The sequence below is a fragment of the Camelina sativa genome, chromosome 10, assembly GCF_000633955.1.
Source record: "Camelina sativa cultivar DH55 chromosome 10, Cs, whole genome shotgun sequence".
Taxonomy (NCBI): Eukaryota; Viridiplantae; Streptophyta; class Magnoliopsida; order Brassicales; family Brassicaceae; genus Camelina; species Camelina sativa.
The window spans coordinates 7,138,641-7,165,976 of record NC_025694.1 but is presented as its reverse complement, the minus strand read 5'-3'; the positions used below and the strand labels follow the sequence as shown (position 1 = coordinate 7,165,976).

Below are 27,336 nucleotides of genomic sequence, written 5' to 3'. Positions count from 1 at the left end.
TTTGTAGAGCATTTGAGGATGTTAAAGCATCTTTAATAATACGGTAGAGTATTGAAATAGCTGAATAGGTTAACACGATAAGAAACTTTTTAACTCCACATATCATTAACTCTAGAAGCAAAACAATGAAACATTATTTGATCAAATATTGCATAAAGTATGTATGAGAAATTAAACTGTATCACATCTACTAAATTGGAATTTAAACGATGACCTACGGAAGTACTAAAAATAATCTTCAGCACAGCAGTAAGACAAGAAAGCTTGGAAACAATCTGATTATTTTCGTATCTTGTAGTAATTAATGTCTTCCATTGATGAAAGACCCAATAAATATAGACCCATTTACCCAACTCATGAAAGACATGTCTCTTGTCTCAAAACTTTTTTCATAGGAGAACCAAACAAGCAGATATTTAGACCATGCAGCACGTAACATGTCTACATGTTTTAGTATATAAAAAGGAGTTAGGTTTGGCGAATCTACGGCAAGAATTTGTCACAATATTCTTTAGATTTTGACTAATCCAACTAACACAATTCCAGATATTTTGATATCAACTGCTAATTTATTTTTATTTTTCTGCAAAATTGTTATCAAAAAGAAAAGGAAAAAAATACACACATGTAAAATTATTTTGTGAATTTCATCTTTAAGGGAGGGTCTAGAGTTTACATGCGTGTGGGGGACTGATTCTAAGAAGGCTGGCACTTGGATCCTTTGCTTAATATGAAACTTGTCAATAAAGATGGTCATCACAATCACAAGTAGGGAGAGATCTTAGCTGTGTCCCATACGGCCATACCCATACTTATCTAGAAAAAAAAGCGACGATGGTCAAGATTAAATAAATGTATAAAGAAGACATTTTAACAAATCCGCGTCTCCAACTCCAAAGACCAAAGTCACTAGCCATCACTTTCCACCTTCCAGCTGTCCGAATCAAGACGCGCCTTTTTTTCTTCACCAAACCAAACCTATCGTCCCGATCGAACCTTCCTCTCTGGCTGCTTCTGCTCTTACTATAAATACAACCAATACGACATCACCGAAAAACGTACCTAATAAATCTAAACTCACAACACACAAAAAAAAACAAAGACAATAATATATAATATATAGGCAATGGCGGGGATCAATTACTCCACCACCATGTTGGTTCTTTTGGTTGCTGCTCTTATAATATGCTCTGTTTCCGCCAACTTTCAACGAGACGTGGAGGTAACATGGGGAGATGGACGTGGGCAGATCACAAACAACGGCGATCTTCTCACACTCGCTCTTGACAAAGCCTCAGGTTCAGGATTTCAATCCAAGAACGAATATTTGTTTGGTAAAATCGACATGCAGATCAAGCTCGTTGCCGGAAACTCAGCTGGAACAGTCACCGCTTACTATGTAAGTCCCTCCTTATTAGCTTTAGTGTTGTTTTCTAAAGTACACATAACTTTAGAGTAGTTTAGGCGCTAAATGTGTTTTTATTTTGATTTATAGTTAAAATCTCCTGGATCTACATGGGACGAGATTGATTTCGAGTTCCTTGGAAATCTAAGTGGTGATCCTTACACACTTCATACAAATGTCTTTACACAAGGCAAAGGCGATAGAGAACAACAATTTAAGCTCTGGTTCGATCCCACTAGTGATTTCCACACTTACTCTATCCTCTGGAACTCACAACGCATCATGTAAGCCTTCTTCTTTCTTGATCCCAACATTGTTAAATAAAGTTGACGATATCGTAAACCAAATAGCAAATCCGAACCAAAACAGTCCATCTAATACTAGATTAGGTTTTACTTTTGTTACTATTATTATTTTTTTTTTTTTTTTTTTTTGGACAAACTTTTGTTACTATTATTTATAAACCAAATCTTGAAACAACTCTTTTGAAGATAATCTTGTTTGTTTTTTTCTATCAATTCAGATTCTCCGTGGATGGAACTCCAATAAGAGAATTCAAGAACATGGAATCTCAAGGAACTCTGTTTCCCAAGAACCAGCCGATGAGAATGTACTCAAGTCTATGGAACGCAGAAGACTGGGCCACAAGGGGTGGTCTCGTCAAAACCGACTGGTCTAAAGCTCCTTTCACCGCTTCCTACCGCGGTTTCAACGTAGAAGCTTGCGTCCTGGTCAACGACCAGTCGTCATGCCCTAACGGGTCAGAACAAGGAAGTAGTGGTTCGTGGTTGTCCCAAGAGCTAGACTCGACAGGTCAAGAACAGATGAGACGGGTGCAGAATAACTACATGATCTACAATTACTGTACGGACACTAACAGGTTCCCTCAAGGTCTCCCACGCGAGTGCTTATCTACGTGAAGCTTTTAAGCAAAATATCCAAAGCCTTTAAAACTAATACTACTATTCTTTCATTCAATATCATATAAAGTATCAAATGTTTAGTTACATCTTTCTATGTGAGTATATGCGTATTTAAATGTTCCATCACCTTCCCAATTAAACGTAGTAACGTACCATCAGAAAAATTAGAGTCATAGACCAATGTGAGAACAGATAAAACAAAAGAAAAAGCATTTCATCTTAATTCCAAAATGAACAACGTAAACCCTATATAACTTAACAAACCCTCCGCCATGGCCATGACCATGAGGTCTCGTCCAGCACTTTAACAATGTGAATTTTCTCATGCTATCCTTAGGAACTGTTGTGTCCTATTGGATACATCTTCTGCTTGGTCCAACATGATTGTACATATCTAAGGAGATAAGCTTATGTTATTTTCTTTGTCCGTTTTGTTTGTTTTGTCCCGTTATTTACCAATTACACTCGTAAGTTTGAATACATATTATGATTCATTAATGGTAATAAATATAAACCACTAGACTACAAATTCCGGTTTTTATTTAATTGTTTGTACACCAAACAATAAGATAATGCCATAATCTTATTTGCATGATATTAACCTTTCACCTTCTCTTTTTTGTTTTTTTTTGTTCAACAACCTTTCACCTTCTCTTTACTCACTTAATATATGAAGTTATGAACCACTACATCAAAAACGATTCCCTATTTATTTACGTCAAAATAATCTGATTTTACGGTCTTAGCTGTTAATCAACCTCAATTTCATGCATATATTATTAGAGTAGTATTCCATTTTATTTTGATATGAAAAGTAAAAACGAATAATTTCTAATTAATTAAACATCAGTTTCTGAGAATCTTATGATTGATTCCTCAAGAAAAAAAAAACTATAAATTATATGCCATTTGCCCATAAAATACATGTATATATATGCTATTTGACTATTAAATAATTAACCTAATTACACTTGAATCTTTCAACCCTTCTGATATAAATGGTATTCTGATCGAAGCTAATGTTGAGCAAAAATATAATTAATTTGATGACATATATTAGTATATTATATTGAAAAGGGACAACAAAAAAATTCCACGAACTTGTCTGAGCTGAACCGTGTAAGGCCGAATAATTCTATATTTAAATATTATTACATACAATACAAAGTTTAAGACTACCACGTCGATAATGTGCCGCCACGAAATAACTCTCTTTATATAATAACCTCTTATGAACAATTCATCTAAATCCATCGACAAATACTTATTTCTCACGGCGAGAAACAACAGAGAACCGGGGAAAAATGGCGTTTTTCGCAACCAAAGAGCCTCTGTTGTTGTCTCTCCTCCTGGCCATCGGCTTCTTTGTGGTGGCTGCATCTGCCGGAAACTTCTACGAGAGCTTTGATATCACTTGGGGAGATGGCCGTGCCAACATATTCGAGAATGGGCAGCTTCTCACTTGCACTCTTGACAAGACCTCCGGCTCGGGTTTTCAATCCAAGAAGGAGTACTTGTTCGGTAAGATCGACATGAAGCTCAAGCTTGTCGCAGGAAACTCCGCTGGTACCGTTACCGCATACTACGTACGGAATATCCTTGTGAAATTGTTTGATTTTCAAATCTCTGATATATTATATTAGAGTTGTCTTCATCTTAAAACCAACCGTTAACATAATATATATTTTGTGTGGCAGCTTTCGTCTAAAGGAGCGACATGGGATGAGATTGACTTCGAGTTTTTGGGAAATCTCACAGGACAGCCTTACACTATCCACACCAATGTGTTCACCGGAGGTAAAGGCGACCGTGAGATGCAGTTCCATCTCTGGTTCGATCCCACCGCGGATTTCCACACATACACCGTCCACTGGAACCCTATTAACATCATGTGAGTAAATAAATAGTCTATAAGCAAATCCTACATTGATGATATTAATTACATTTTATATCATTTATTACCAATTGGTTTTGATAGAAAAGCTTAAGAACTTTGACACGTCTAATACCATATAAAGCATATAGTTCTTGACATAAATGCTCGTTTCTTGTGTCTGAAGCTTCCTTGTGGATGGGATCCCAATTCGGGTGTTCAAGAACAACGAGAAACATGGGGTGGCTTTCCCTAAGATTCAACCGATGAAGATATACTCAAGCCTCTGGGAAGCCGATGACTGGGCAACTCAAGGCGGTCGCGTGAAGATCGACTGGAGCAACGCACCATTCAGCGCCTCCTACAGGAACTTCAACGATCAAAGCTCATGCAGCAGGACATCGAACTCAACATGGGTGAGTTGCGACGCAAACAACAACTCGTGGATGTGGACCACTCTCACTCCGCACCAGTACGGACAGATGAAGTGGGTGCAAGACGATTACATGATCTACAACTATTGTACAGATTATAAGAGGTTCCCCCAGGGTCTCCCCAAGGAGTGTAATAAACTTGAATGATCGTTCTTTGAAAATTTTCAAGCACTTTATCAATAACTTATTTTATTTTCTCTTCGTTTTTATTTCATTCTTGTGATGTTACTTTGTTCTTTCTTTTGGTTTTCCTGAGATACGATTACACACATATGTAATCTTCCTGAGAAAATAATGTTTTGTTACACTTGTTAATCGATAATAAATTCTATATCGCGATGCGGTGTGAGCGTTAATTTGCCGTACAATGAAAGCAACATCGATGTGCTTCAAAAAATGCACACGAAAAGAAACACACAACAATCAAAACAACAGAGTCCCCTGTTTATATACTTCAGAATACTGCCAGATAAGTAATTTATCTCCATTTACAAATATAGTGACCACCATGATACTCAAATTCTTCTATGTTTTCTTCTAAAATAGCCATATTTAAAGGTTTTTGATTTATTTTTGAACCACAAAAATACTGAGCAACCCATTGAGCAACACCAGTAAAGATGCTCTTATGGTAGTCATTGGTTGAAGATTTGCTATGTGGAATGGCCGAATGGGTAAATGATTAGAGTCCTTTTACATTGTGATTAGGGCTGGTAACCCATAAACGTATTAAATGGATTTTTTTTAATACTTTATTTGGAAACTCTAGTACTACACCAATATCTTTGATTTTTTTTCTTTTACAGAGCACTTATTTTTGTCTAGCTCAATGTAAAAATTCTGACATGATAATATTGTGAAACTCAGAAAATAGTAAAAAAAAACATGTTTCGATTTTAAAGTTTAATGAATGCGATGGTTGGTTCAACTAACTAATAGGGCCTAACATTAAAGACATTAAGAGCTACATTTCGGAAACGAATTTGGACAGTCCAATTTAAAGCACAGAACGTGTCTCTCTTCGACAATGATTTCTCAAACTAAATTGCTATTTTCGATATCCAAGATATATATTGGTGTAGAAGCGGAAGCTAAGTAACAGAGGTGAGAGTACTCCTCTCAGTGCTAAGCAAAAGCAGAGCTTTTTGGCAATTAAAATTGCCTATTTTTTAGCTTTTATTGATTTTTTAATGCAAAAACTGAATACAAAAGATGTCGAGAGCTCCATATATAGGAGATGCAAAGGAATATCCTAAGAATAAAGAAAATAGAAAACCCTTTCCAATCCTAAGATTAAGGATGCAACCTTATCAAAACAGAACAAAAAGATCCTAGAAATCCCAAAACCGACATAAGTGACAAACACGAAAAGGCCCATGAAGTGTTTGTCATGCTTTGAACACAAGGTGCTACATCAGGTCACCCCAGGTGGGAGAGGATTCGACCACGAATCTGGATCGTCGTTATCACCCTGAAATGGCGAAAGGTGCTTGACGTTAAACACATCATGCGTCTTCATGTGATCAGGCAACCGTACACGATACGCATTAGGATTAATGCGCTCCAGAACTTCCACCGGCCCAATCTTACGAGACTTGAGCTTATTATACTCATGTAGCGGCATACGATCCTTCGTGATGACCACCCACACTAAATCACCAGGCTCAAAAAGGACCTCCCGCCGTTTCTTGTCAGCCGCGGCTTTGTAACTAGCAGCGGACTTCACCAGGTTGTCGTGAGCTTGCGCATGCACCGCTTGTAAGTCGTCAAAAAACTCAGCAGCTACCCCATGAATGCGTGTCTTGTCCGGTAACGTTGTCAGGTCCAAAGGGCCACGCGGAACCAACCCGTACACAACACGGAACGGACTGAAACCCAAGCTCCGGTTCAGAGCATGGTTGTGAGCAAACTCAGCCTGGCAGAGCTTAGCGTCCCACCCCTTAATGTGATCACCAACCAGACAACGTAACAGGCTCCCCAACGAACGGTTTGTGACTTCTGTCTGACCATCAGTCTGCGGATGGTAGGCGGTGCTCAAGTTGAGACTAGTACCGAGCAACTTCCACAGCGAACGCCAGAAATGGCTAAGGAATCGTGTATCACGGTCAGAGACGTTTGAAGAAGGTAACCCATGAAGGCGATAAACTTCCCGGAAAAACAGAACAGCCACACTTACTGCATCGGTTGTCTTCTTACAGGGAATAAAATGTGCCATCTTAGAGAAGCGATCAACAATCACAAAGATAGAATCATTACCCTTTTGTGTCCGCGGAAGTCCCAAAACAAAGTCCATACTAACATCAGTCCATGGTTGTGTGGGAATGGGAAGTGACAAATACAAACCGGCGTTAGAAGCTTTACCCTTCGAGACTTGGCAAGTACGGCAGCGTTCAACATATCTCTCCACATCACGGCGCAGAGACGGCCAAAAGTACGAGGTAACCACCAACTGCAATGTCCGATCACAACCTACGTGACCCTCATGGTGCAGCTCTCGAATAATTTGGAGGCGTAAACTACAGTCAGGGACGCAGAGACGCAAACCTTTAAAAAGGAACCCTTCATGAAGAACGTAGTCGGTATTGAGGCCCTGCTGAACGTCACTAAGTATACGCCCAAAAAAAGGATCAGTGACATAAAACTCTGCCAACGAAGCAAACCCAGGAACAGAGGTGTGCATGGTGGTAAGCAGACCATGGCGACAGCTAAGAGCGTCGGCCACTCGATTAGTCTTACCAGACTGATGACGGATCGTGAAAGTAAATTGTTGCAAGAAGGTGATCCAAGTAGCATGTCGAGAAGAGACTTTCGCTTGACCGTCTAAATGACGAAGTGCTTCATGATCTGTGAAGAGCACAAACTTACGGTGAACGAGGTAATGTCGCCAATGTTTGATCGCTTGAACAATAGCATAAAATTCGACATCATACGTACTGTAACGACCTCGAGCACCTGCCAGTTTCTCACTATAGTAAGCAATGGGACGACCAAGCTGACTTAACACAGCACCGATGCCAAGCTTCGATGCATCACAATGAAGTTCAAACGCAAGTGTGAAATCCGGTAACACTAAGATAGAAGCAGATGTCAACTTCTCTTTAATCTTTTCAAAAGCCTCTGTTGCTGCTTGTGTCCACTCAAACTTTCCCTCTTTCATACAATCAGCAATTGGTGCCATAATTGTACTAAACTGATGGACAAACCGACAATAGAAAGAAGCTAAGCCATGGAAACTGCGGACCTCTGTCAAAGTTGTGGGAACCGGCCATGATCGAACAGCCTCAACTTTAGATGTATCCACAACCAACCCCTTATCAGACACCACATACCCGAGGAAGAGGACTTCACAAACTCCGAAGTGACACTTTTGTTTACCAGCAAAAAGTTTCTCTTAGCGTAGGACGAGCAACACATCACGAAGATGTTGACAGTGAGCAGTTAACGATTCGCTGAAGATCAAGATGTCGTCAAAGTATACAATAACAAACTTACCAATAAAAGGATGTAAAGCTTGGTTCATGACCCTCATAAACGTACTAGGAGCATTGGACATGCCGAAAGGCATGACTAACCATTCAAACAGACCTTCACGCGTCTTGAAAGCTGTTTTCCACTCATCTCCTGGTCGAATTCGTATCTGGTGATAACCACTTTTCAAGTCTATCTTGGAGAACACTGTCGCTTTGCCAATTTGGTCCAAAAGGTCGTCCAAGCGAGGAATAGGGAACCGATAACGGACCGTAATTTTGTTGATTGCCCGACTGTCCACACACATTCTCCATGAGCCATCTTTCTTTGGAATAAGCAACGCAGGAACAGCACAAGGACTCAAGCTTTCACGGATATGACCCTTTTGAAGTAGCTCCTCGACCTGGCGCCTTAATTCTTCATTCGATAATGAGGGCGATTAGGAAGCGAAGCACCAGGAATAAGGTCGATTTGGTGTTGGATATTGCGTAATGGAGGCAGAGCACTCGGTAGTTCAGCGGAAAAAACATCGTCAAACTCTCGGAGAACCTCCGCAAGTTGCGGATCGATATTAGACACCGCAGTTTGCAATGAAGACGCAGACAACAAGGCAAAAACTATACCTTCCTTCCGAAACTCGGCATCAAATGAAGCAAAAGAGCAGAACGTAGCATAGTTGTTAGATGGTGGAACATTCGTAGGAACCAAAGACGGCTTCGGTGGTTCAGGCGGTGGTGGCAGCGAATGTTCCTTGGAAGGCAAGAGAAGAATCTGATGAGTATCCCATATGAAACTATACGTATTCTGAGCTCCGTCATGAATGATCTTACGATCAAACTCCCATGGTCTTCCTAACAGTATATGACTGACATCCATAGGTGCAATATCACAGTATGTGCGATCTCGGTAAAACTCTCCAATTGAAAAAGGTACCAAGGTTCATTGTGAAATACGCATGGCAACGCCTTCATTCAGCCATCCCAGGTTGTAAGGAGCTGGATGTTCTTCTCGAACCAGGCCCAACTTCTCCACAGCAGCTTCTGCGATGACATTACGTGAACTGCCAGAATCAATAATGAAACTGCAGATGCGTCCACGAATAGTACAGGTTGAGCGGAAGATATTTGTGCGTAACCACTGAGCATCTTGACGACGCGGAGCAACACACGTCCTTGTGATGACTAGAAGACGCCTTTGATCTCCGTGAGTTCGCTTGATAGTAGGCGTATCAATGGAGTCTTCTTCTCCAAATGAATCATAAGCTGTCCCATAGTCTTCGCCTTCCATAGAGTCATCGAGCAACAGACCGCGACGAGACTGGTGAGGACACGCGGTTTGGCGATGTCCAGGTTCACCGCACGCATAACAACATAATGCTGGAGGACGTGTCGAACGACGTACTGGCGGGTCCTCTGATGCAGTGGTGGTAGTTGGTGCCACGGCGGTATCGTTGGTGTCTTTGGAGGAGGATACGGAACTCTGTTGACCTGTGTCCAGGTTGCGGGAACGAAAACCAGTGTTACTCCCATTGGTAGAACGAAACTGTTGTTCGAAGGTTGATGCACGGCGATGTGCTTCAGCAAGAGAAGTCGGATCAAACTGTGCCAAAGCAGATTGCAGTTGCGGTCGCAAGCCACCAATAAACCGAGAGACCAATTGGTTCTCGTTATCAAAGACCTCAGTGCGAGTCAGTAACAGATCAAATTCTTCTGCGTAGTCATCGACAGAACGTGACCCTTGTTTGATGTTTTGTAGACGGTTGTAGATTGTTCGCTCATAGTTGTGAGGTAAAAAGGTTTTTCTCAGTTGTTTCTGTAACTTGTCCCAAGTGCGGATCGGTTCTTTGCCGGTACGTGCACGTGTGGTCTTGACTTGTTTCCACCAGGAGGCGGCATGGCCTCTAAAACGCATTGCTACCAGGGAGACGCGACGCTCTTGCGGAACTTGTTTGAAGTCTAAAACTTCATCAACTGTAACAAGCCAATCCAATAACGTATCACCACGAACACCACCATGAAATTCCGGAATCTCAATTTTGAAGCTTGATTCCCACCGTGTATCTGTCGTATCACCACGAACTACTCGTACATCACGCCGGGGATTAACGCCATCGCCCACAGCGGCGTCGTGAGGATGATTATCACGGTCGCGTATCTGAAGTTGCTGATTATTCACTGCGTTAGGCTCGCCATCGATCACAGGTTGTTGAACATGCGCAGGTAGACGAGCAACGATGGTTTCTCCAAGGTCTAGTATGGAGGTAGAGATCAAGGTCAAGCTTTGTTGTATTGTCGACAAGCTTTGCTGAAACGTTGCCCAATCCATGACAGGTTCGCCTGCTGGAGCTTCATCCGGGTTGGGTTTGATCACAGGTTTTGTGGAAGGAGCCATTGGCAGCAAACAAAACGTCCAAGAACGTCCGGAATTTGATACCAACTGGTGTAGAAGCGGAAGCTGAGTAATGGAGGTGAGAGTACTCGTCTCAGTGCTAAGCAAAAGCAGAGCTCTTTGGCAATTAAGATTGCCTATTTTTTGGCTTTTATTGATTTTTTAATGCAAAAACTGAATACAAAAGATGTCGAGAGCTCCATATATAGGAGATGCAAAGGAATATCCTAAGAATAAAGAAAATAGAAAACCCTTCCCAATCCTAAGATTAAGGATGCAACCTTATCAAAACAGAACAAAAAGATCCTAGAAATCCCAAAACCGACATAAGTGACAAACACGAAAAGGCCCATGAAGTGTTTGTCACGCTTCGAACACAAGGTGCTACATCATATATATATATATATATATATTTCATATAAGTCAGTTACATTTCCAGAATTTTCAAACTTTGTTAAGTTTCCGACTCTCTATAATCCCAAGTTTTATTCATTTCACCCTTCCTCCAATTTGTCCTCAAAGGAGAATTCAGTAAAAATAATTAGTCACAATACAAAACTTTATAATTAAATCTCAATAAAATAATACTCAAATCAGACGTTGTTGTTTGGACCAATGAGCTAGACACTTGCTCGCGTAGTTTACATGTGGTAAGCCGTAAGCTTGCAGATAGTTTAAATTTCATACAAAAAAATCTGGTCCATCTCCGAGATTAAGCGCTTTGCCGATACTCGAATACCCAATACGGCTAACTATAACTCATGTCCAAACAATAATTTTATATACCTAGATATTGTGTATGACAAAATTTCAAGAGACAAAGTTTAAATTACAGATAATGACTTGATGAAAAATGGGTCCAAACAACAAACACAAGTTAAGATTAGGTTTAGATTGTTGAATAGGATGGTATAGATCGAGTTGTCATTTTCCTTATTGATTACTAATCTTGTTTAAGTCAAAATCACTTGCGTTTATGATTTATGAACACATTACCATCTCTATCGATTCGAGATATCGTATGACCGTGAAACTGTCGTACGAATTATGAAAATTTTGGGTTCTATTCTAGCCTAGAAAATAAATACAACGAAAATAACTGTTATTAAAATAAAATAAAAGTCATCAAAATGTTTCGGTTTTAGTATATAAAATCCATAAAAAGCATGAGATAGCTATCTATATAATATATATCACTTTTAAAGATAAGGACAGAAAATAGAATTAGAAAGTAGTACTTACGGATCAAATTCATAGGAAAGCAGTTAGATAATTATCAAAAACATTCAATGCCAATGGAGAGAAGTCCAACTGTATTCTTCTTTATCAATCTTACTCAATACTCATCATACAAGTGATCTGCAAACTGCCGCGTACATATATTAAATATTTATATATATCCACCTGCCAAATCCTTTCAACTCCAAACCAACCATTCTCTATATGACTATATATATGTAATCTTATACAATTACAAACTTTATGTTACGGTCTTCCTTTTACTATCATAAAGATACATCTAGAAATCTGATAAAAGAAAAGCTGATCAGACAGAGAAGAGGATCATAAGATTAGTGTGAATATTCTTGGTAAGAAGGAAGGTGAGATGGTGAAATTGAGAGAAACAGAAGTGATCCTGAGAGTCTTTATCGTCTTTCTTCTTCTCCTCACTGCTTGTTTGATCGGTTTGGATTCTCAAACCAAAGAGATTGCTTATATCCACAAGAAAGTTAGTTTCAAATATCTGATTGCTCTCGAGTAAGTCAATTATTTTATTTTATTTTTATCAAATTATATAAGATCTCTATATATATGTGTAAATTATATAATCTCATCTCTCTTTATACCATCTTAATATCATGATTCATGAGATACCTTGGAACTAAACCATCAATGTCTTCAAAACTCACGGAAAAAGTCACAATTTGTATTTAAAACTAGTAGATTTGAGTTTTTATGCGCTCTAAAAAAAAGGGTGATGATTTCACAATTTTTGGAAGGATCTTGTTTAGTATTATTTTAGGAAAATTTTCTGTTTTGGTTAAATTCTACATAAAAATGACTTTTTGTACAGTGGGGGACTGCTACTCTTTTTATATTTGGGTACGGTTTAACAACTCTTTAAATATCATCCCACAAAAAAAGTTAAAAATAAGTATTCATTTTATAATATGTTTGTGTTTGTGTTTTATGATAATTAGTATTAATTAGAAGTGTGTGTATATATGACAGGGCTGAGTTATACATTGATGTTGTGGTTGCTGCGTATAATTTGGCTCAACTAGGACTTCATTGGCACAGTGTTGAGAAAAAGACTTCCAATACCAAATGGTTTTCTTACCTCTTGGATCAGGTATGCATAACTCTCTTAGTATAGATTATCGTTGATGATACTATAACTGTATGTGTGATGAAAAATGTAATTAACACAGACAGCGGCTTACGTGGTTTTCGCCGGGACATCAGCCGCAGCGCAACACTCATTACTGGTGGTAACGGGTTCAAAGGAGCTTCAATGGATGAAGTGGTGCTACAAGTTCACAAGGTTCTGCTTTCAGGTGGGAAGTGCCATCATCTTAAACTACATCGCGGCAGGCCTTATGGTCCTCCTCTCTTTCATCTCCGCCTTCAACCTCTTCCGCCTCTATTCCCCTAAACGTTTTTTTCGCTTAAAGTCCTCCTCCTAATTAAATTAACTACTGTGTTAATCATATTTTCTTAATCCGGAATAATGTTGATCAATGTGAAGAAAAAATGCTGATTAAATTATTGATTCAACTCTTAATCTCAATTTCTATTATGCATGTACAATAAATATCACCAGTCTATTGCTTGAGAAAATAGGTATGCACAGTGTACGTAACTTAAGTCTTAACTCACTTTTATCAATTGGGTACTAAAACTAATAAATTTCCCTCCACTTTTTTTTGGTATTTTATAATCCTTTGATGGTACACATACTAGACCGATCGATCACTTCCCTGTCATATACTTAGATGATGATATGATGGGTTTATGAGGGAGCGGTGATGAGAAAAGGAAGGGAGCTCATATATATAGGAAAGTTTATAGAGAAGGGTAGAGAAATATGGAGAATGAAGACTTTAGACTTGGGATTAGATTATGTTGGTTTTTGCTAGTTTAGGATTACACTTGCCAATGTGCACATGCAGTCTTTGACACCTAGCACAATCATGCACTTAAGCCTTAGACCAACACTGACCAACACATGTGTAGATCTCAGCCATTATCTTAAACATCCAAACTAACTTAATTTCATAGTTCTTTAATTGGTTCTTAACCAGGCTCAACGCCTCAAACTCGAAGAGTATGTTTCTTAAGAATCTATTGAATTATTATTTGTCTTCAATTTTCTATGTTCCGAAATCCACCAAATGTGTAAGCTAAAAAATAGATCCACTAATTCCTTTTTCAAAATTAACCTAGTAAATATACGTCCCACGTCATATCTATGTTAGTTCATAACGTTTACTGATATGAATTTGACTACTTGAGTATATTTTGTTTCTGTATTATTTATAGTCGCATGGATGAGAACGTCCTAAATTTTAGTAACGGCCAAAATTTAAATTTATTTCCATTGTTTTGGTCAAACATTTATTTCCTCTTTATGGCCCAAATTATTAGGAATATACCCAATATATTTATGTATTTAGATTATTTCCTTATGTTTGTCAAACACAATATGAAAAAAAAAAGGTATATGCATAATCATGTTAAGCTTTTTCATGCTCTTACACTTTCTACTCAAGAGATGTACATATACCTTGATTACTAACATGCTTATACCTTCTCTCTTAATACTTTTTGATAGTATAATTTTCTCTCTAATCGTAAAAAAATGTTTCCCAAAAGTCAAAGAAATAAAAAGTTTGTCAAAGCAAAAAAATAAATAAATTTGACAAACCCCTTTCTTCTCGATTTCTCTAAAAGACACATCAAGCCGCACCATCACAAACCTTGATTACTAAAAAAGCTTCCTCCTTTCTTTTTCTTAATCCGAGAACACGAGAGACTCGTCGTTCAAGAAAACTCTCTCTGCCAAAAAATCAATTAGATTGAACGACACACCCAATCAAATCCCATCGTTTCTCAAAACCCATCTTCATCCTTTCCTTCTTCTCTCACCTTGTAATTTAGCCGTAAAGTATTCATTCGCCTTTTCAAACTCCTCAAAAGCTCTCTGTTTCTCATCTCTCTCTCTTTCACACGATGAGAGAGTATTGGACATCTTTGGCTTCATTACTCGGCGTTTTAGCCTTTTGTAAAAGCCTAATGAATTCAATATTCCCACCGGAGCTCCGTTTCGCCTTCTTGAAACTATCCAACAGAGTATTCAAACTCTTCTCCACCTTCTGTTACTTCGACATAACAGAGATCGACGGCGTCAACACCAACGAGCTTTACAATGCCGTCCAGCTTTACCTCAGCTCCTCCGTCTCCATCGCCGGAAACCGTCTCAGCCTCACACGCGCCGTCAACTCCTCCTCCATCACGTTCGGCCTCTCCAACAACGACTCCATCGTCGACACATACAACTCCGTCACCGTCGTATGGGAACACATCGTTACGCAGAGACAAACTCAAACCTTCGCTTGGAGACCAATGCCGGAAGAGAAACGTGGCTTCACGCTCCGGATCAAGAAGAAAGATAAGAACTTGGTCCTTGACTCTTACTTGGAATACATCATGGAGAGAGCTAACGAGATTCGCCGGACGAATCAAGATCGGCTTCTCTACACGAATTCACGAGGTGGGTCTCTTGACTCGAGAGGTCTTCCTTGGGAATCTGTTCCCTTTAAGCACCCGAGTACCTTCGATACACTCGCTATGGATCCGGTTAAGAAGCAACAGATCATGGACGATCTCACAGATTTCGCTCAGTGTCAATCTTTTTACCAGAAGACAGGTCGGGCTTGGAAAAGAGGATACTTGCTTTACGGACCTCCCGGAACAGGGAAGTCGAGTATGATCGCTGCTATGGCTAACCATCTCCGGTACGACATCTACGATCTCGAGCTCACGGAGGTCAAAAGCAATTCAGAATTGAGGAAGCTCCTGATGAAGACTAGCTCCAAGTCGATAATTGTGATCGAGGACATTGATTGTTCGATCAATTTAACGAACCGAAACAAGAAACAGAGCAATGAAACAGAGACCGGTTTTGTCGAGGGTTCCGGTGATGGGAGCACGATAACGCTTTCAGGTTTGCTGAACTTCACTGATGGTCTTTGGTCTTGTTGTGGCAGCGAGAGGATCTTTGTGTTCACGACGAATCATATTGATAAGCTTGATCCTGCGTTGCTAAGAAGTGGAAGAATGGATATGCATGTACACATGAGTTACTGTACGTTTCCATCGATCAAGATCTTGCTGAGGAATTACTTGGGATACGAGGAAGGTGATCTCAACGATGACGTTTTGAAGGAGATGGAGGAAGTGGTTGATAAGGCTGAGATTACTCCGGCTGATGTAAGCGAGGCTCTGATTAAGAACCGGAGGGATAAAGATAGAGCTGTGAGGGAACTGCTGGAGGATTTGAGAAGTAGAGCGAAGAGAAATGAGAAGAATGGGAGTTTGGAAGAGCAGGAGAAGATGGCTTTGGATAGTCCTTATGCAGAAGCAAACGGTGGAGGAGAAGAGGAAGAGATTGAGGATATCATTTGCAAAAGTAGTGATGATTATTAGTCTTTTTGTTTTGTTTTGTTGTTCTTAATTAGGTTTGTAACGTTCTATGTTTACGCAATGTGGAAAGTTGTGTGATCTTTATTATTTTGGGTAATGAACTTTTTGAAGTAAGCAAATAAAGTGAATGGAAGAAGAGAAATGAAAGAGCTTGAAACTTTAGTTTAACATATGCAAGTGGCGGTTTTGGTTATTTTTGGATGTGGGGATCGGATCATAAAATGCAAGGAATTTCATTGGTTACGTACCAAATATTACCGGGAATTTATTTATATAATCACACATACTTGTGAACAAATATTGGGTTGTGTTATCACGGAACGATATAACGTGGACAGTTACCAAAAGACAAAAATTTCCTGATTAAGTGGGGTTTTATTTCTGATTTAAGAGTAAAATAGAACTAGTTTGTCGTAAAAACTAAAAAGCGAATGTCCTGTGGATAAGATCAGTGCCTTGTCAATGTCAAAGTACAAAAAACACAGGACAAGCCTTAAGACAAAACATTGGTGGTCGACATTTGTTTTTTCTTTTAAATTTCTTTTAGCATTCTTGGACTAACCGGACCTCACTATATAAAAAATGGCATGTGTCGATATAACACATTTGGTACTTACTTTATTCTGGATTATGACAATTTTATAAGCAAGAAAAGTTTATGCTTCTGTCAGTTGGATCAATTAAAGTGGATCTGTCCATGGACTCTCTTAATTGAAATATGAGTGTATTGTGCATAGATAATAGATAATAAAATAGTATAGTGACTGTGTGTGATTCGGTAATATTTGGATGTCTCTCTAAAAGAGTTGGAGTTTCCGAAAGAGATAAAACAAACAAAATGTATAACGTCCTGAAAATAATAATTGTGTACAAGAAAATATCCAAAAAGATGAATCGAAAATAGAAGATTTTTGATACCTTTTTGTGTTTTTTTTTTTCTGGATTTGGTGAGAAACAAAAGGCAGATTTGATTTTAGAAGTGAGTTGGAGATGATGCATGTACATTAGGCTTTTGTCGGGAAAGTAGAGAAAAATACAAAGACTTCTTAACATCTGACGTGGATTCACACTTTTACGCTTCTTTGCGTCTCAATTTTTTCATTTAGACCATGTGCAATTGTGCATGCATTTTTAGATTGGGCATTACGATTTATTTAATTTAACGGATAAAATCATAATAAAATTACAGATAGGTGATAACAACTAACAAGAATAGCCGAATTATCTGTTTGAATAATTATAGATTTACAAATTTTCTCTTAAAAGTACTTAAAAATATTCAAAACTATCTAAAAACTGATTTACCAAAAAAAAACAATCTAAATTATGAGTTACTGGCCCATGAAGCCCAATTAAGAGGGACGTTTATATATATAGTAGTACACGTCAGAGGTCAAATATGTTAATAGCGTCGTCAACAACAAACTATGTTAGCAACTCCGACGACTACTAGATTCGTTGCTTTACCAAACACATTCCGATCTTCCTCCTATAATAAGATTCCGATCTCCGTCTCTCACTTTCCCAAAGGTTTTCCTCATAAACCACTGATCAGAGCTTCATCAGAAAATCTTCGATTCGTAGCAACGATGTCTTCGACCCCTGCCGCTGCCGTCAACGCAACTGTTACCGACGCCGGCAGAGGAACCATCACTCATGTCATATTCGACATGGATGGTCTCCTTCTCGGTAACTTCTTCTTCTTCATCTTTGGTCTTTGGCAAAGACTCTTTGCTTTCGTTTGATTTGTGTCACTGGCACTCTACTTGTTATTAGGAGTGATTTTTGAGTGTCCCTTTTTTTTAATTCCATTAGTTCTCAGTTTGATGGGACTGCGGTTTTTTTTCTTTTTCTTTAATGTTGTTCGTGTTTTCTTATCACTGTGTGAGTTCTGTTAGTGTTATTTGACCAAGTCTTTTATTGTTCGAATAAACTCCTAGCTTGTAGGAGTCGTGGTAGTTGAATTGTTCTCCCATGTTTCTTAGTTGTAGAAAATCCTCCGTATGATAAGGAGGTGCAGTTGTTGTTTGAGTTTGGCTATTTAAAAGCCCTATGAAATAAGAACAAAGATACGGTTTTGTTCAATCTTTTGCTCTGTTTTCAACAAATTGGTATCAGAGCAAACCTGGTGAGAGCAATTGCGAGAGAGAAAGAGAGATACAAAAGAAAGAGTGAGAGATGTCAGGCGATGGGCAAAGCATGTTGGCGATACCCAAGTTTGACGGAGATTTCGAACATTGGAGCATGTTGATGGAGAATCTCATCAGATCCAAGCAATAGTGGGATTTGATCGACCGAGGCTACGTTGAGCCAGGCCGAGGAGACATTCTGACTGGAGCACAGAGAGAAGAATTGGCGGAGAAGAAGCTAACAGATCTGAAGGTGAAGAACTATCTGTTTCAAGCCATCGACAAATCCATTCTGAAGACTATCATTCAGAAGGATACCTCGAAGCAACTGTGGGATTCTCTGAAGACAAAATATCAGGGGAATGATCGTGTGAAGAGAGCTCAACTTCAGCGTCTGAGAAGAGAGTTTGAAGTTTTGGAGATGAAAGAAACTGAGAATATCACAGAATATTTCTCAAGGGTGTTGCTTGTCTCAACTAACATGAGGAACCTTGGAGAGGATATGCAAGATCACAAGATTGTTGAGAAGATCCTAAGAACACTCTCAGAGAAGTTTACATACATTGTATGTTCGATTGAAGAGTCTAAAGACATAGCGAGTCTTTCAGTGGATGCTTTGCAAAGCTCACTTTTGTGTCACGAACAGAACATTGTGAAACATGCCAGAGGATCCAGTAGTAGCGATCAAGTCCTAAAGGTGACCTCGGAGTTCGGTGAGTGGAGTGGAACACGGGGAAGAGGAAGATGAGGATCATTCAGAGGACGTGGCAGAGGTCGAGGGAGACAAGGCTTTAACAAAGCTTTGGTGGAGTGTTACAAATGCCACATGTTAGAACATTTCCAGTTTGAATGTCCCGGAGCAGAGAAGCATGCAAATTATGTGGAATTTGACGAAGAAGAAGAGCTTCTACTGATGGCACATGTGGAGCTACAAGGCTCGAAAATGGAGGATTTGTGGTTCTTGGATAGCGGATGCAGCAACCACATGACTGGAAACAAGAAGTGGTTCTTTGAGATGGATGAGAGTTTTCGTCACTCGGTGAAACTGGGAAATGATGCTCGAATGGTGGTGCAAGGAAAAGGCAACATAAAGATCAGAGTGAGTGGGATGATTCAAATTGTTCAAGATGTCTACTACGTCCCAGAATTGAGCAGCAATCTCCTGAGCATTGGACAACTTCAAGAGAAAAATCTTGCAATCCTTATACAAGAAAATGTATGCAAGATTTTTCACTCAGCGAAGGGGCTTATCATTGAAACCTCAATGAGTGCAAATAGGATGTTTATGATCCTTGCACAAGTAGTGGGAGCAGACTCTTGTCTTCAGGTGGAAGCTACAGATGAAGCTCATCTCTGGCATTGCAGGTTCGCACACTTAAACTACAGTAGCCTACACACTCTAAGCTACAAGAAGATGGTCACAGGTCTTCCACACATTGGAAGCACTAAGAAGGTGTGTGAAAATTGTCTTGTGGGGAAGCAGAAGAGAGAATCATTTCCAAAGAAGAGTTCATGGAGAGCAACAAGGAACCTGCAGCTGATTCATGCAGACATATGTGGTCCAATCACTCCAGAATCAATTGTTCATAAGAGGTATCTCCTTACGTTCATTGATGATCATAGCAGAAAAATGTGGAGCTACATAATTGCAGAAAAGTCTGAAGCGTTTGTAATGTTCAAGACCTTCAAAGCTGGTGTGGAGAAAGAATCTGGTTTGTCTGTTTGTTGTTTGAGAACAGATCGAGGAGGAGAGTTTTGCTCAAAGGAGTTTGATGAGTTTTGTAGAACTCATGGGATCAAACGACAACTAACGGCAGCCTACACTCCACAGCAAAATGGTGTAGCAGAGAGGAGAAATCAAACAATCATGAATCTGGTGCGCAGTACACTTACAGAGAGGAGAATGCCGAAAGATTTATGGGCTGAAGGGGTTAAATGGATCACGTATGTGCTCAATCACAGTCCCACTACAGCCTTGGAGAATCAAACACCAGAAGAAGCATGGAGTGGTGTTAAACCAAATGTGAAACATTTCAAGGTTTTTGGGTGCATTGGGCATGTTCATATACCAGAAGCAAAGAGAACTAAGCTAGATGACAAGAGCTGCAAGTGTATCTTCCTTGGAGTTAGTGAAGAGTCAAAAGCTTATCGTATGTACAATCCCATAAGAAAATCATGGTGAGCAGAGACGTCGTGTTTGAAGAAACAAAGAATTGGGATTGGGGAAGGAACAATGCCGATGGTGTTGCCGATGGTGTTAATATCACCTCAGAAGTGCTTGCTTGGGAGAATGATGAAAATCATGTGTTCGAGGAGGAAGAATTCTTACAAGAAGATCCTGAGGTGACTGAAAACGAGGTAGCACAACCAGAAGTAGTGGCTGCAACAAGCTCCAGAGTAGGAGAGGAAACTGCAGCAGAGGTAGCTACAAGCTCCAAACGTGAGAAGAGACGTCCTACTTATCTACAGGATTATGAATGTGGAGAATCCTCTGATGAAGATGTTGTTGCGCACTGCATCAGTGATACGATGGCACTGCAAGTAGTTACTGCAGTTGGAGATCCTGCAACATATGAGGAAGCTGTGGCGTATGGTGTTTGGAGAGAAGCTATGAGGGCAGAGATAGAATCAATCGAGAAGAACCAGACCTGGGAGCTAGTTGATCAACCTGAAGGTACTAATATTATTGGTGTTAAATGGGTTTTTAAAACAAAGTATGATGAGCATGGAGAGTTAGACAAATATAAAGCAAGGTTGGTTGCCAAAGGTTATGCTCAAAGATTTGGGGTTGACTACAACGAAGTATTCGCACCAGTTGCGAGGTGGGATACTATCCGAGTCATCATTGCAACTGCAGCATATCAGAATTGGAGTGTCTATCAACTTGACGTGAAGAGTGCGTTTTTACATGGGGAGCTGCAAGAAACAGTGTACGTTGATCAACCACAAGGGTTTGTGAAGAAAGGAAGTGAAGGTCAGGTTTACAAGCTAAAGAAAGCTCTTTATGGGCTAAAACAAGCTCCACGTGCTTGGTTTAGCAAGATAGAGAGTTACTTTCTTAGGGAAGGATTTGAGAAGAGTGAATCAGAGCACACATTGTTCGTTAAGGCAGAGAAGCAAGGTCAGATTCTCATTGTCAGCTTGTATGTGGATGATCTGATATTTACAGGAAATTGTGAGAAGCTGATCGACGAGTTCAAGGAATCGATGAAGAGAAATTTCGATATGACAGACCTTGGGAAGATGAGATACTTCTTAGGTGTTGAGATACTACAGAGAGAAGAAGGGATATATATCTGCCAAAGGAAGTTTGCTAATGAAGTTCTAGAGAGGTTTGAGATGAGTATGAGCAATGGAGTGAACAATCCTATTGTTCCAGGAGCAAAAATTTTAAAGAAAGGGGTTGAGCTGCTGTTGACACTACCATGTACAAGCGGATGATAGGAAGCTTGATGTACCTCACCGTCACGCGACCTGATTTGATGTATGTGGTATGTCTTGCAAGTCGTTACATGGAAAACCCTATAGAGGTTCACTTTCAGGTGGTCAAACGTGTCTTAAGGTATGTGAAGAACACTGCAGAACTTGGAATTATGTACAAGCGTGGAGGAAACTCAGGGTTTCAAGCTTATACAGACAGTGATTATGCTGGAGATTTAAATGATCGGAAAAGTACTTCAGGTTTTGTGTTTTTAATGGCTGGTGGAGCAGTCTCATGGAGTTCAAAGAAGCAATCGATCGTTGCATTATCAACAACAGAAGCTGAATACATAGCTGCAGTCTCATGTGCAACTCAAGGAGTTTGGATGGCAAGAGTACTTGGGGATATCGGTCAGGATCATGAAGAATGTATCACAATCAAATGTGATAACAGTTCAACTATCCAGCTCTCTAAGAATCCAGTTCATCATGGACGCAACAAGCACATTGAAGTTCGTTTTCACTACTTAAGGGAGTTAGTTGGAGAAGGAAAGGTGGAATTGGTACACTGTGGTACTCGAGATCAGCTGGCAGATATCATGACCAAACCACTGAAGCTGGAGACGTTTGTGAAGTTGAGGGAGATATTGGACTTGTTGAAGTGCCAAGGTAAACTGTTCTTGCTTACAGCAAAACAGTTTAGGGAAGGAATTTGTTAGTGTTATTTGACCAAGTCTTTTATTGTTCGAATAAACTCCTAGCTTGTAGGAGTCGTGGTAGTTGAATTGTTCTCCCATGTTTCTTAGTTGTAGAAAATCCTTCGTATGATAAGGAGGTGCAGTTGTTGTTTGAGTTTGGCTATTTAAAAGCCCTATGAAATAAGAACAAAGATACGGTTTTGTTCAATCTTTTGCTCTGTTTTCAACAAGTTCTGGTCTGAAATTTGGAAACTTTTTTCTTTTGTAAGAAAAGTTAAAATGATAAAGTCTTAGACGGAAAAAAAAAAAAAAAAAACTGTCTTTGCTGGTCATTTAAGTTCTTCTGGTGAGCATAGCTTAAGCTAAAGTTTTGTATTGTGTTTGCAGATACGGAGAAGTTTTACACGGAGGTCCAGGAAAAGATACTTGCTAGATACAATAAAACATTTGATTGGTCTTTGAAAGCAAAGATGATGGGGAGAAAAGCCATTGAAGCTGCTAGGCTTTTCGTTGACGAAAGTGGAATCAGTGACTCTCTTTCAGCTGAAGATTTTATCGTCGAGAGAGAGTCAATGTTGCAAGACCTCTTCCCTACAAGTGACCTTATGCCAGGTTACAATCCGCGTTGCCTCCTCTTATGTAGTAGATTGATAGGTCCTTGTTGATTTTAGTCATTCTTTCGTTTAATGCCTCTGTTTTGTAATACTCTTTTGTGAGTCACTAACTAGTGACTAGTAGCCAATGTTGTTTATACTCTTTTTGCTGTCATAATCCAATATTCATCCTTTATTGCAGGAGCTAGCCGGCTACTTAGACATCTCCATGGGAAAGGAATTCCAATTTGTATAGCCACGGGGTATCTATCTCTTTCTCCATTAGCACATTCACTTCTTGTAATAGATAGTTCTTAGCATGTCTGATCTAATTTTGCTTCTCTTTTGATGCAGAACACACACACGACATTTTGATCTCAAAACACAGAGACACCGTGAGCTTTTCTCGTTGATGCATCACGTAGTGCGGGGAGATGACCCAGAGGTGAAGGAAGGGAAGCCTGCGCCAGATGGCTTTCTTGCTGCTTCCAGGAGATTTGAGGTAACATATATGATCAATAAAACTATACATATATAAGTACCATATTATCATATATTCATATTAGCATGTGTATCGATCTTTAAAAAATTATTTTGTAAGTTAATGTCACCCTCTTCTTTGCGGAATTCATAGGACGGTCCTGTAGATCCACGGAAGGTTCTGGTGTTTGAAGATGCACCTTCTGGAGTCCAGGCAGCTAAAAACGCTGGAATGTAAGTGGCTTTCTTTTAACAGTTACAGTTTTGAGCCCTAAAAGGCTTAGCTAAAGTTTCTGAATGATGTGTGTGTGCGTGTAGGAATGTGATAATGGTACCGGATCCAAGATTAGATAAGTCCTACTGCAATGTAGCGGATCAAGTTCTGGCCTCTCTGCTAGATTTCAAACCAGAGGAATGGGGCTTACCTTCCTTCCAGGATTCACACAACTAAAACCACAAAGCTTTTCAGAGTAAACGTTATCCTCAAGCTAACGATACTTGACTGGTTGACTTTGATTCTTTAGTGATTCAAGCCTGTATCCTCCTATTACTAGAAAGATCATTGCAAATTGTAGGTTCTTATTGCGGTCATTTGAAATAATAATATTCCCTTTATAAAAGAATTCCTCTACTTTAGATGGCTTATGTGTCGGTAGCCAAATTCGTAAGCAAGTCTTTGCTTCGATTTTTGTAGAAACCGACATGATTGGTACATTACATTGAATGTTAAAGTCATACCCAATTGCATATCTCTCTCCAAACCAAAATTGTTACTTCAATGATTGCAACAGGCGTCGTTGATGCAATTTATAACATACACACATATTGATCGCTTTCTATTCATTGCTTTCTATCATATTAATATGATTAAGTACAAGTGATTGAGGTTCAGATCATCTGATAATTAAAGGGGACGCAAAGTTTGGCGAATCTTTACTCTATGTAGAGATTGGGTCTAAGCATTCACATGCTAACCGTTCAACATCAAAGAGTTTACTAACGTGCGCTTCGTATCAAAGCTTTACATAGATTTGGCAAACTTTAATTTTGTTCTCTTGTAAACTATATGCTTAATTTTTGCTGTTTATAGTAAATAACTGTACAACCATCAATTTCCGATATATATGAGGCGCCAACTCATCTTTAATCTGGTTGATTAGAAAGGAAGTTATAGCCATCTTCAAGATCAACAATTCGTAATTGATTGACCCAAAGAAAAACTATTTTGATGGTGAACGTCACGTAAATTAAGTATTTGGTTCAAAGTAATTTTTGTTTTGTTTTGTTAACAACATGTAATTGTATGCGGTTTTGAATCAGGCACAAACCATTACGGTACAAGTTCTAGTCACATGCAAATTAAAGCAATCTTTTCAAATAATAATATTGGGTACGTGAATCTTAATTCATGATGGTATATAATATATGGTACCTTGCCCTTGCAAAAGCAATTGAGTCATTGAAGTATTAAGCAATAGTCTCTATTCTGTAATACAAAGTCAAAACCCCGCCATTGCGTCATACATATCAACTCATGAAATTCATATATATACACATCAACTTGATCATTCATAAAACCTTACGTTCCATCTTCTCTACCGGACAAGAATATATATCTCTCTTTCTCTTAGATATATAGACCCATATATAATTTCTAAAACCTTTACACACAATCTTCCTCTGTCTCTTCTCTTTCTCCTAACAAAAACACCACGCCAAGAGCCGTATATACGAATCAAGAACACAACACAACTCTCATATATCGCTAGTCCTAATTATGGAGAATGATATATGCAAGGAAGGATCAGAAATCTCGAGAAACTTATCTGTCGGATACTACGATGATAGGAGGTCAGAAGGTGTTCCGTTCAAGTGGGAGATGCAGCCAGGGACTCCCATTAAATCTCAGTCGCAGGAAACTATTCCTCCATTAAGTCCTTCTCCGGCTATGCTCAGCCTCGGCCTCCCCAAGCCTTCCATCTCCATCGAAGAGCCAAATAACTTTGTGTTTCCAGCGAAGCTGAAGCGGAAGCTGCGGAATTGGAAACATTTTCATTGCAAAAGATATTTTTCTAGATTGACTAACAAAATGGTTTTGTCTTCGATTTGTTTGTACCCTGAGAAACGACGCTAGATGGTCAAAATATGAATCATTTCTATGAAAATAAATAGGCCCAATTCTTTTTTTTATTTATAATAATAACAAAGTTTAACAATCGTTTTTTGAAGAGTTATAGTTGGCTAACAGTTAACATAGGTTTAATTATCTAAACAGCGTTTGCTTTGTGTTAGGAAATAAATAACGTGTGGTTAAAAAAAAAAAACCTTGTTGACAAAAAGATAGTCATTTAACAGTAAACCAAATGAACAAAATCTCAAGCTAGCTGTGAATACGTACGACTCGGTAATTTATAACGCTAACAATTATTGTTTAAATCAGAAGTTATCAAATTAAAGAGTGAAAAAGTTGTTTAAATATGATACCGTGTATCCGTTTTCTTTCAACTAAAAGTTTATAGTCTAGAAATGTCAAGTTATACAAGGGTCGAAGGGTCTACGACAAAGAGATATTGAAGGTCCATCTTTCTAGCGTTACGAAGATGGTGATTGGTGAAATGTAAAAAATCTGAAATGAGGAAAAAGAAAATATTTATTTTGAAGATGCTTTTTTTGTGTCGGCCAATAATTTTGAAGATGCTTTAACAACAAACAACAACAAAAACTAATTTAGATGAGTTGAATAGCCAATCCAAAACCGAAGACGTCGTCTTCATTTACCCGGATCAATACGTGTCGAAATGAAAGCAATCCAATTCCAAATCATGTTTCTTCTGCTTTGTTAGTCAGAAAAATCAACGCATGCATGGAAAACTACTTTTACATCTTTTTTTTTGCTTCATAAACTTTGAATTAAGATATACAAAAAAACATCATTACATAGGATGTAATTAGTTAAAACACACTTCTTTTTTTTTGCTAAGCTGGTAAAATATAGTATTAAAGTAAATGTAAAATTATTAAAAACCGCATTACATAGGATATGATTACCCTGGCAAAAAAAGAACAAAAACATGATTACACTACTTACAAAATGGGAAAATAATATAGTTACCAAATCCAACATTCATCTAACTAACATTTTAGAGCACTTTTTGTGTAACGTTCTCACAAGAGTTCTCATTAAAAAAAAAAAAGAGATGGAGAACTGTCTCTCATTTAAGAATCCTTAAAAACCTTTTATATATATCACATATATTAATTTTATTGGTTCTTTTTATTTATTATTTAAAATTTAATGAAATACTAAAATTAAAGAACCCTTCTAAAACTCTACAGCTGTGGATGTTCTTACTTATCCACTACATTCATCTCTAACTAACCATAATTTTTTGTTGTTTTACAAAAAAAAAAAAAGATATTGGTTGTTTTATTCTATAAACACATACAGTAAAACCTCTATAAATTAATAATGTTGGACCAAAACATTTTATTAATTTATAGTGATATTAATTTATCTATAAATTAATAATTATTAATTTATAGTGTAAAATAATAATTATTAATTTATAAATATTTTTTAATAGTTTTAAAAATTATGAATTGAGACAACTTTAACAATAATTTCGGATATTCAAAATTTTATGGTATTTGAATTGAATTTGTAATATTTAGAAAACATTATTAACAATAAATTACAAGTATAATAAACAATTTCACTTATACACATAACATACATAAAATTAAATTTATGAATAATAATATAGATTGTTGTATTTTAATAGTCAATCAAACTATGAAAATGTAAATGATGGATCTCTA

At 38.4% G+C, this 27,336-nt stretch overlaps 7 protein-coding genes across 7 annotated transcripts; 6 read left to right on the top strand and 1 right to left on the bottom strand.

Moving 5' to 3' along the window:
• Positions 1,061-2,449, top strand: LOC104717677 (probable xyloglucan endotransglucosylase/hydrolase protein 23). The gene is made up of 3 exons (XM_010435286.2): positions 1,061-1,399; positions 1,496-1,689; positions 1,929-2,449. Exons 1-3 carry the CDS (start codon positions 1,127-1,129, stop codon positions 2,323-2,325), a joined length of 864 nt encoding a protein of 287 aa, XP_010433588.1. The 5' UTR covers positions 1,061-1,126; the 3' UTR covers positions 2,326-2,449.
• LOC104717675 (xyloglucan endotransglucosylase/hydrolase protein 14) lies at positions 3,557-4,976 on the top strand. Its single transcript, XM_010435285.2, has 3 exons — positions 3,557-3,914; positions 4,026-4,219; positions 4,389-4,976. Exons 1-3 carry the CDS (start codon positions 3,633-3,635, stop codon positions 4,780-4,782), a joined length of 870 nt encoding a protein of 289 aa, XP_010433587.1. The 5' UTR covers positions 3,557-3,632; the 3' UTR covers positions 4,783-4,976.
• Positions 8,515-8,979, bottom strand: LOC104720116. Its single transcript, XM_010438079.1, has one exon. The coding sequence runs from the start codon at positions 8,977-8,979 to the stop codon at positions 8,515-8,517; it is 465 nt and encodes a 154-aa protein (XP_010436381.1).
• Positions 11,898-13,334, top strand: LOC104717674 (CASP-like protein 2C1). The gene is made up of 3 exons (XM_010435284.1): positions 11,898-12,249; positions 12,724-12,844; positions 12,924-13,334. Exons 1-3 carry the CDS (start codon positions 12,098-12,100, stop codon positions 13,176-13,178), a joined length of 528 nt encoding a protein of 175 aa, XP_010433586.1. The 5' UTR covers positions 11,898-12,097; the 3' UTR covers positions 13,179-13,334.
• Positions 14,276-16,312, top strand: LOC104717673 (AAA-ATPase At4g25835-like). Its single transcript, XM_010435283.2, has one exon. It carries the CDS (start codon positions 14,725-14,727, stop codon positions 16,198-16,200), a length of 1,476 nt encoding a protein of 491 aa, XP_010433585.1. The 5' UTR covers positions 14,276-14,724; the 3' UTR covers positions 16,201-16,312.
• On the top strand, positions 17,617-24,169 carry LOC104717672 ((DL)-glycerol-3-phosphatase 1-like). The gene is made up of 6 exons (XM_010435282.2): positions 17,617-17,886; positions 22,832-23,056; positions 23,240-23,300; positions 23,392-23,539; positions 23,672-23,751; positions 23,836-24,169. The coding sequence occupies exons 1-6, from the start codon at positions 17,625-17,627 to the stop codon at positions 23,966-23,968; spliced, it is 909 nt and encodes a 302-aa protein (XP_010433584.1). The 5' UTR covers positions 17,617-17,624; the 3' UTR covers positions 23,969-24,169.
• On the top strand, positions 25,005-25,676 carry LOC104717671. The gene has a single exon (XM_010435281.2). It carries the CDS (start codon positions 25,295-25,297, stop codon positions 25,649-25,651), a length of 357 nt encoding a protein of 118 aa, XP_010433583.1. The 5' UTR covers positions 25,005-25,294; the 3' UTR covers positions 25,652-25,676.

Excerpts from the sequence above, each read along its gene's own strand:
- LOC104717675 (XM_010435285.2), top strand. The coding sequence starts at position 3,633 with ATGGCGTTTTTCGCAACCAAAGAGCCTCTGTTGTTGTCTCTCCTCCTG. Across the intron at positions 3,915-4,025 it reads GTACCGTTACCGCATACTAC|CTTTCGTCTAAAGGAGCGAC; the intron begins GTACGGAATATC and ends TTTGTGTGGCAG. Across the intron at positions 4,220-4,388 it reads TGGAACCCTATTAACATCAT|CTTCCTTGTGGATGGGATCC; the intron begins GTGAGTAAATAA and ends TTGTGTCTGAAG.
- LOC104720116 (XM_010438079.1), bottom strand. The coding sequence starts at position 8,979 with ATGGATGTCAGTCATATACTGTTAGGAAGACCATGGGAGTTTGATCGT.
- LOC104717674 (XM_010435284.1), top strand. The coding sequence starts at position 12,098 with ATGGTGAAATTGAGAGAAACAGAAGTGATCCTGAGAGTCTTTATCGTC. Across the intron at positions 12,250-12,723 it reads AAATATCTGATTGCTCTCGA|GGCTGAGTTATACATTGATG; the intron begins GTAAGTCAATTA and ends TATATATGACAG. Across the intron at positions 12,845-12,923 it reads TTTCTTACCTCTTGGATCAG|ACAGCGGCTTACGTGGTTTT; the intron begins GTATGCATAACT and ends TAATTAACACAG.
- LOC104717671 (XM_010435281.2), top strand. The coding sequence starts at position 25,295 with ATGGAGAATGATATATGCAAGGAAGGATCAGAAATCTCGAGAAACTTA.
- LOC104717672 (XM_010435282.2), top strand. The coding sequence starts at position 17,625 with ATGTTAGCAACTCCGACGACTACTAGATTCGTTGCTTTACCAAACACA. Across the intron at positions 17,887-22,831 it reads CATGGATGGTCTCCTTCTCG|ATACGGAGAAGTTTTACACG; the intron begins GTAACTTCTTCT and ends TTGTGTTTGCAG. Across the intron at positions 23,540-23,671 it reads CTGCTTCCAGGAGATTTGAG|GACGGTCCTGTAGATCCACG; the intron begins GTAACATATATG and ends CGGAATTCATAG.
- LOC104717673 (XM_010435283.2), top strand. The coding sequence starts at position 14,725 with ATGAGAGAGTATTGGACATCTTTGGCTTCATTACTCGGCGTTTTAGCC.
- LOC104717677 (XM_010435286.2), top strand. The coding sequence starts at position 1,127 with ATGGCGGGGATCAATTACTCCACCACCATGTTGGTTCTTTTGGTTGCT. Across the intron at positions 1,400-1,495 it reads GAACAGTCACCGCTTACTAT|TTAAAATCTCCTGGATCTAC; the intron begins GTAAGTCCCTCC and ends TTTGATTTATAG. Across the intron at positions 1,690-1,928 it reads TGGAACTCACAACGCATCAT|ATTCTCCGTGGATGGAACTC; the intron begins GTAAGCCTTCTT and ends CTATCAATTCAG.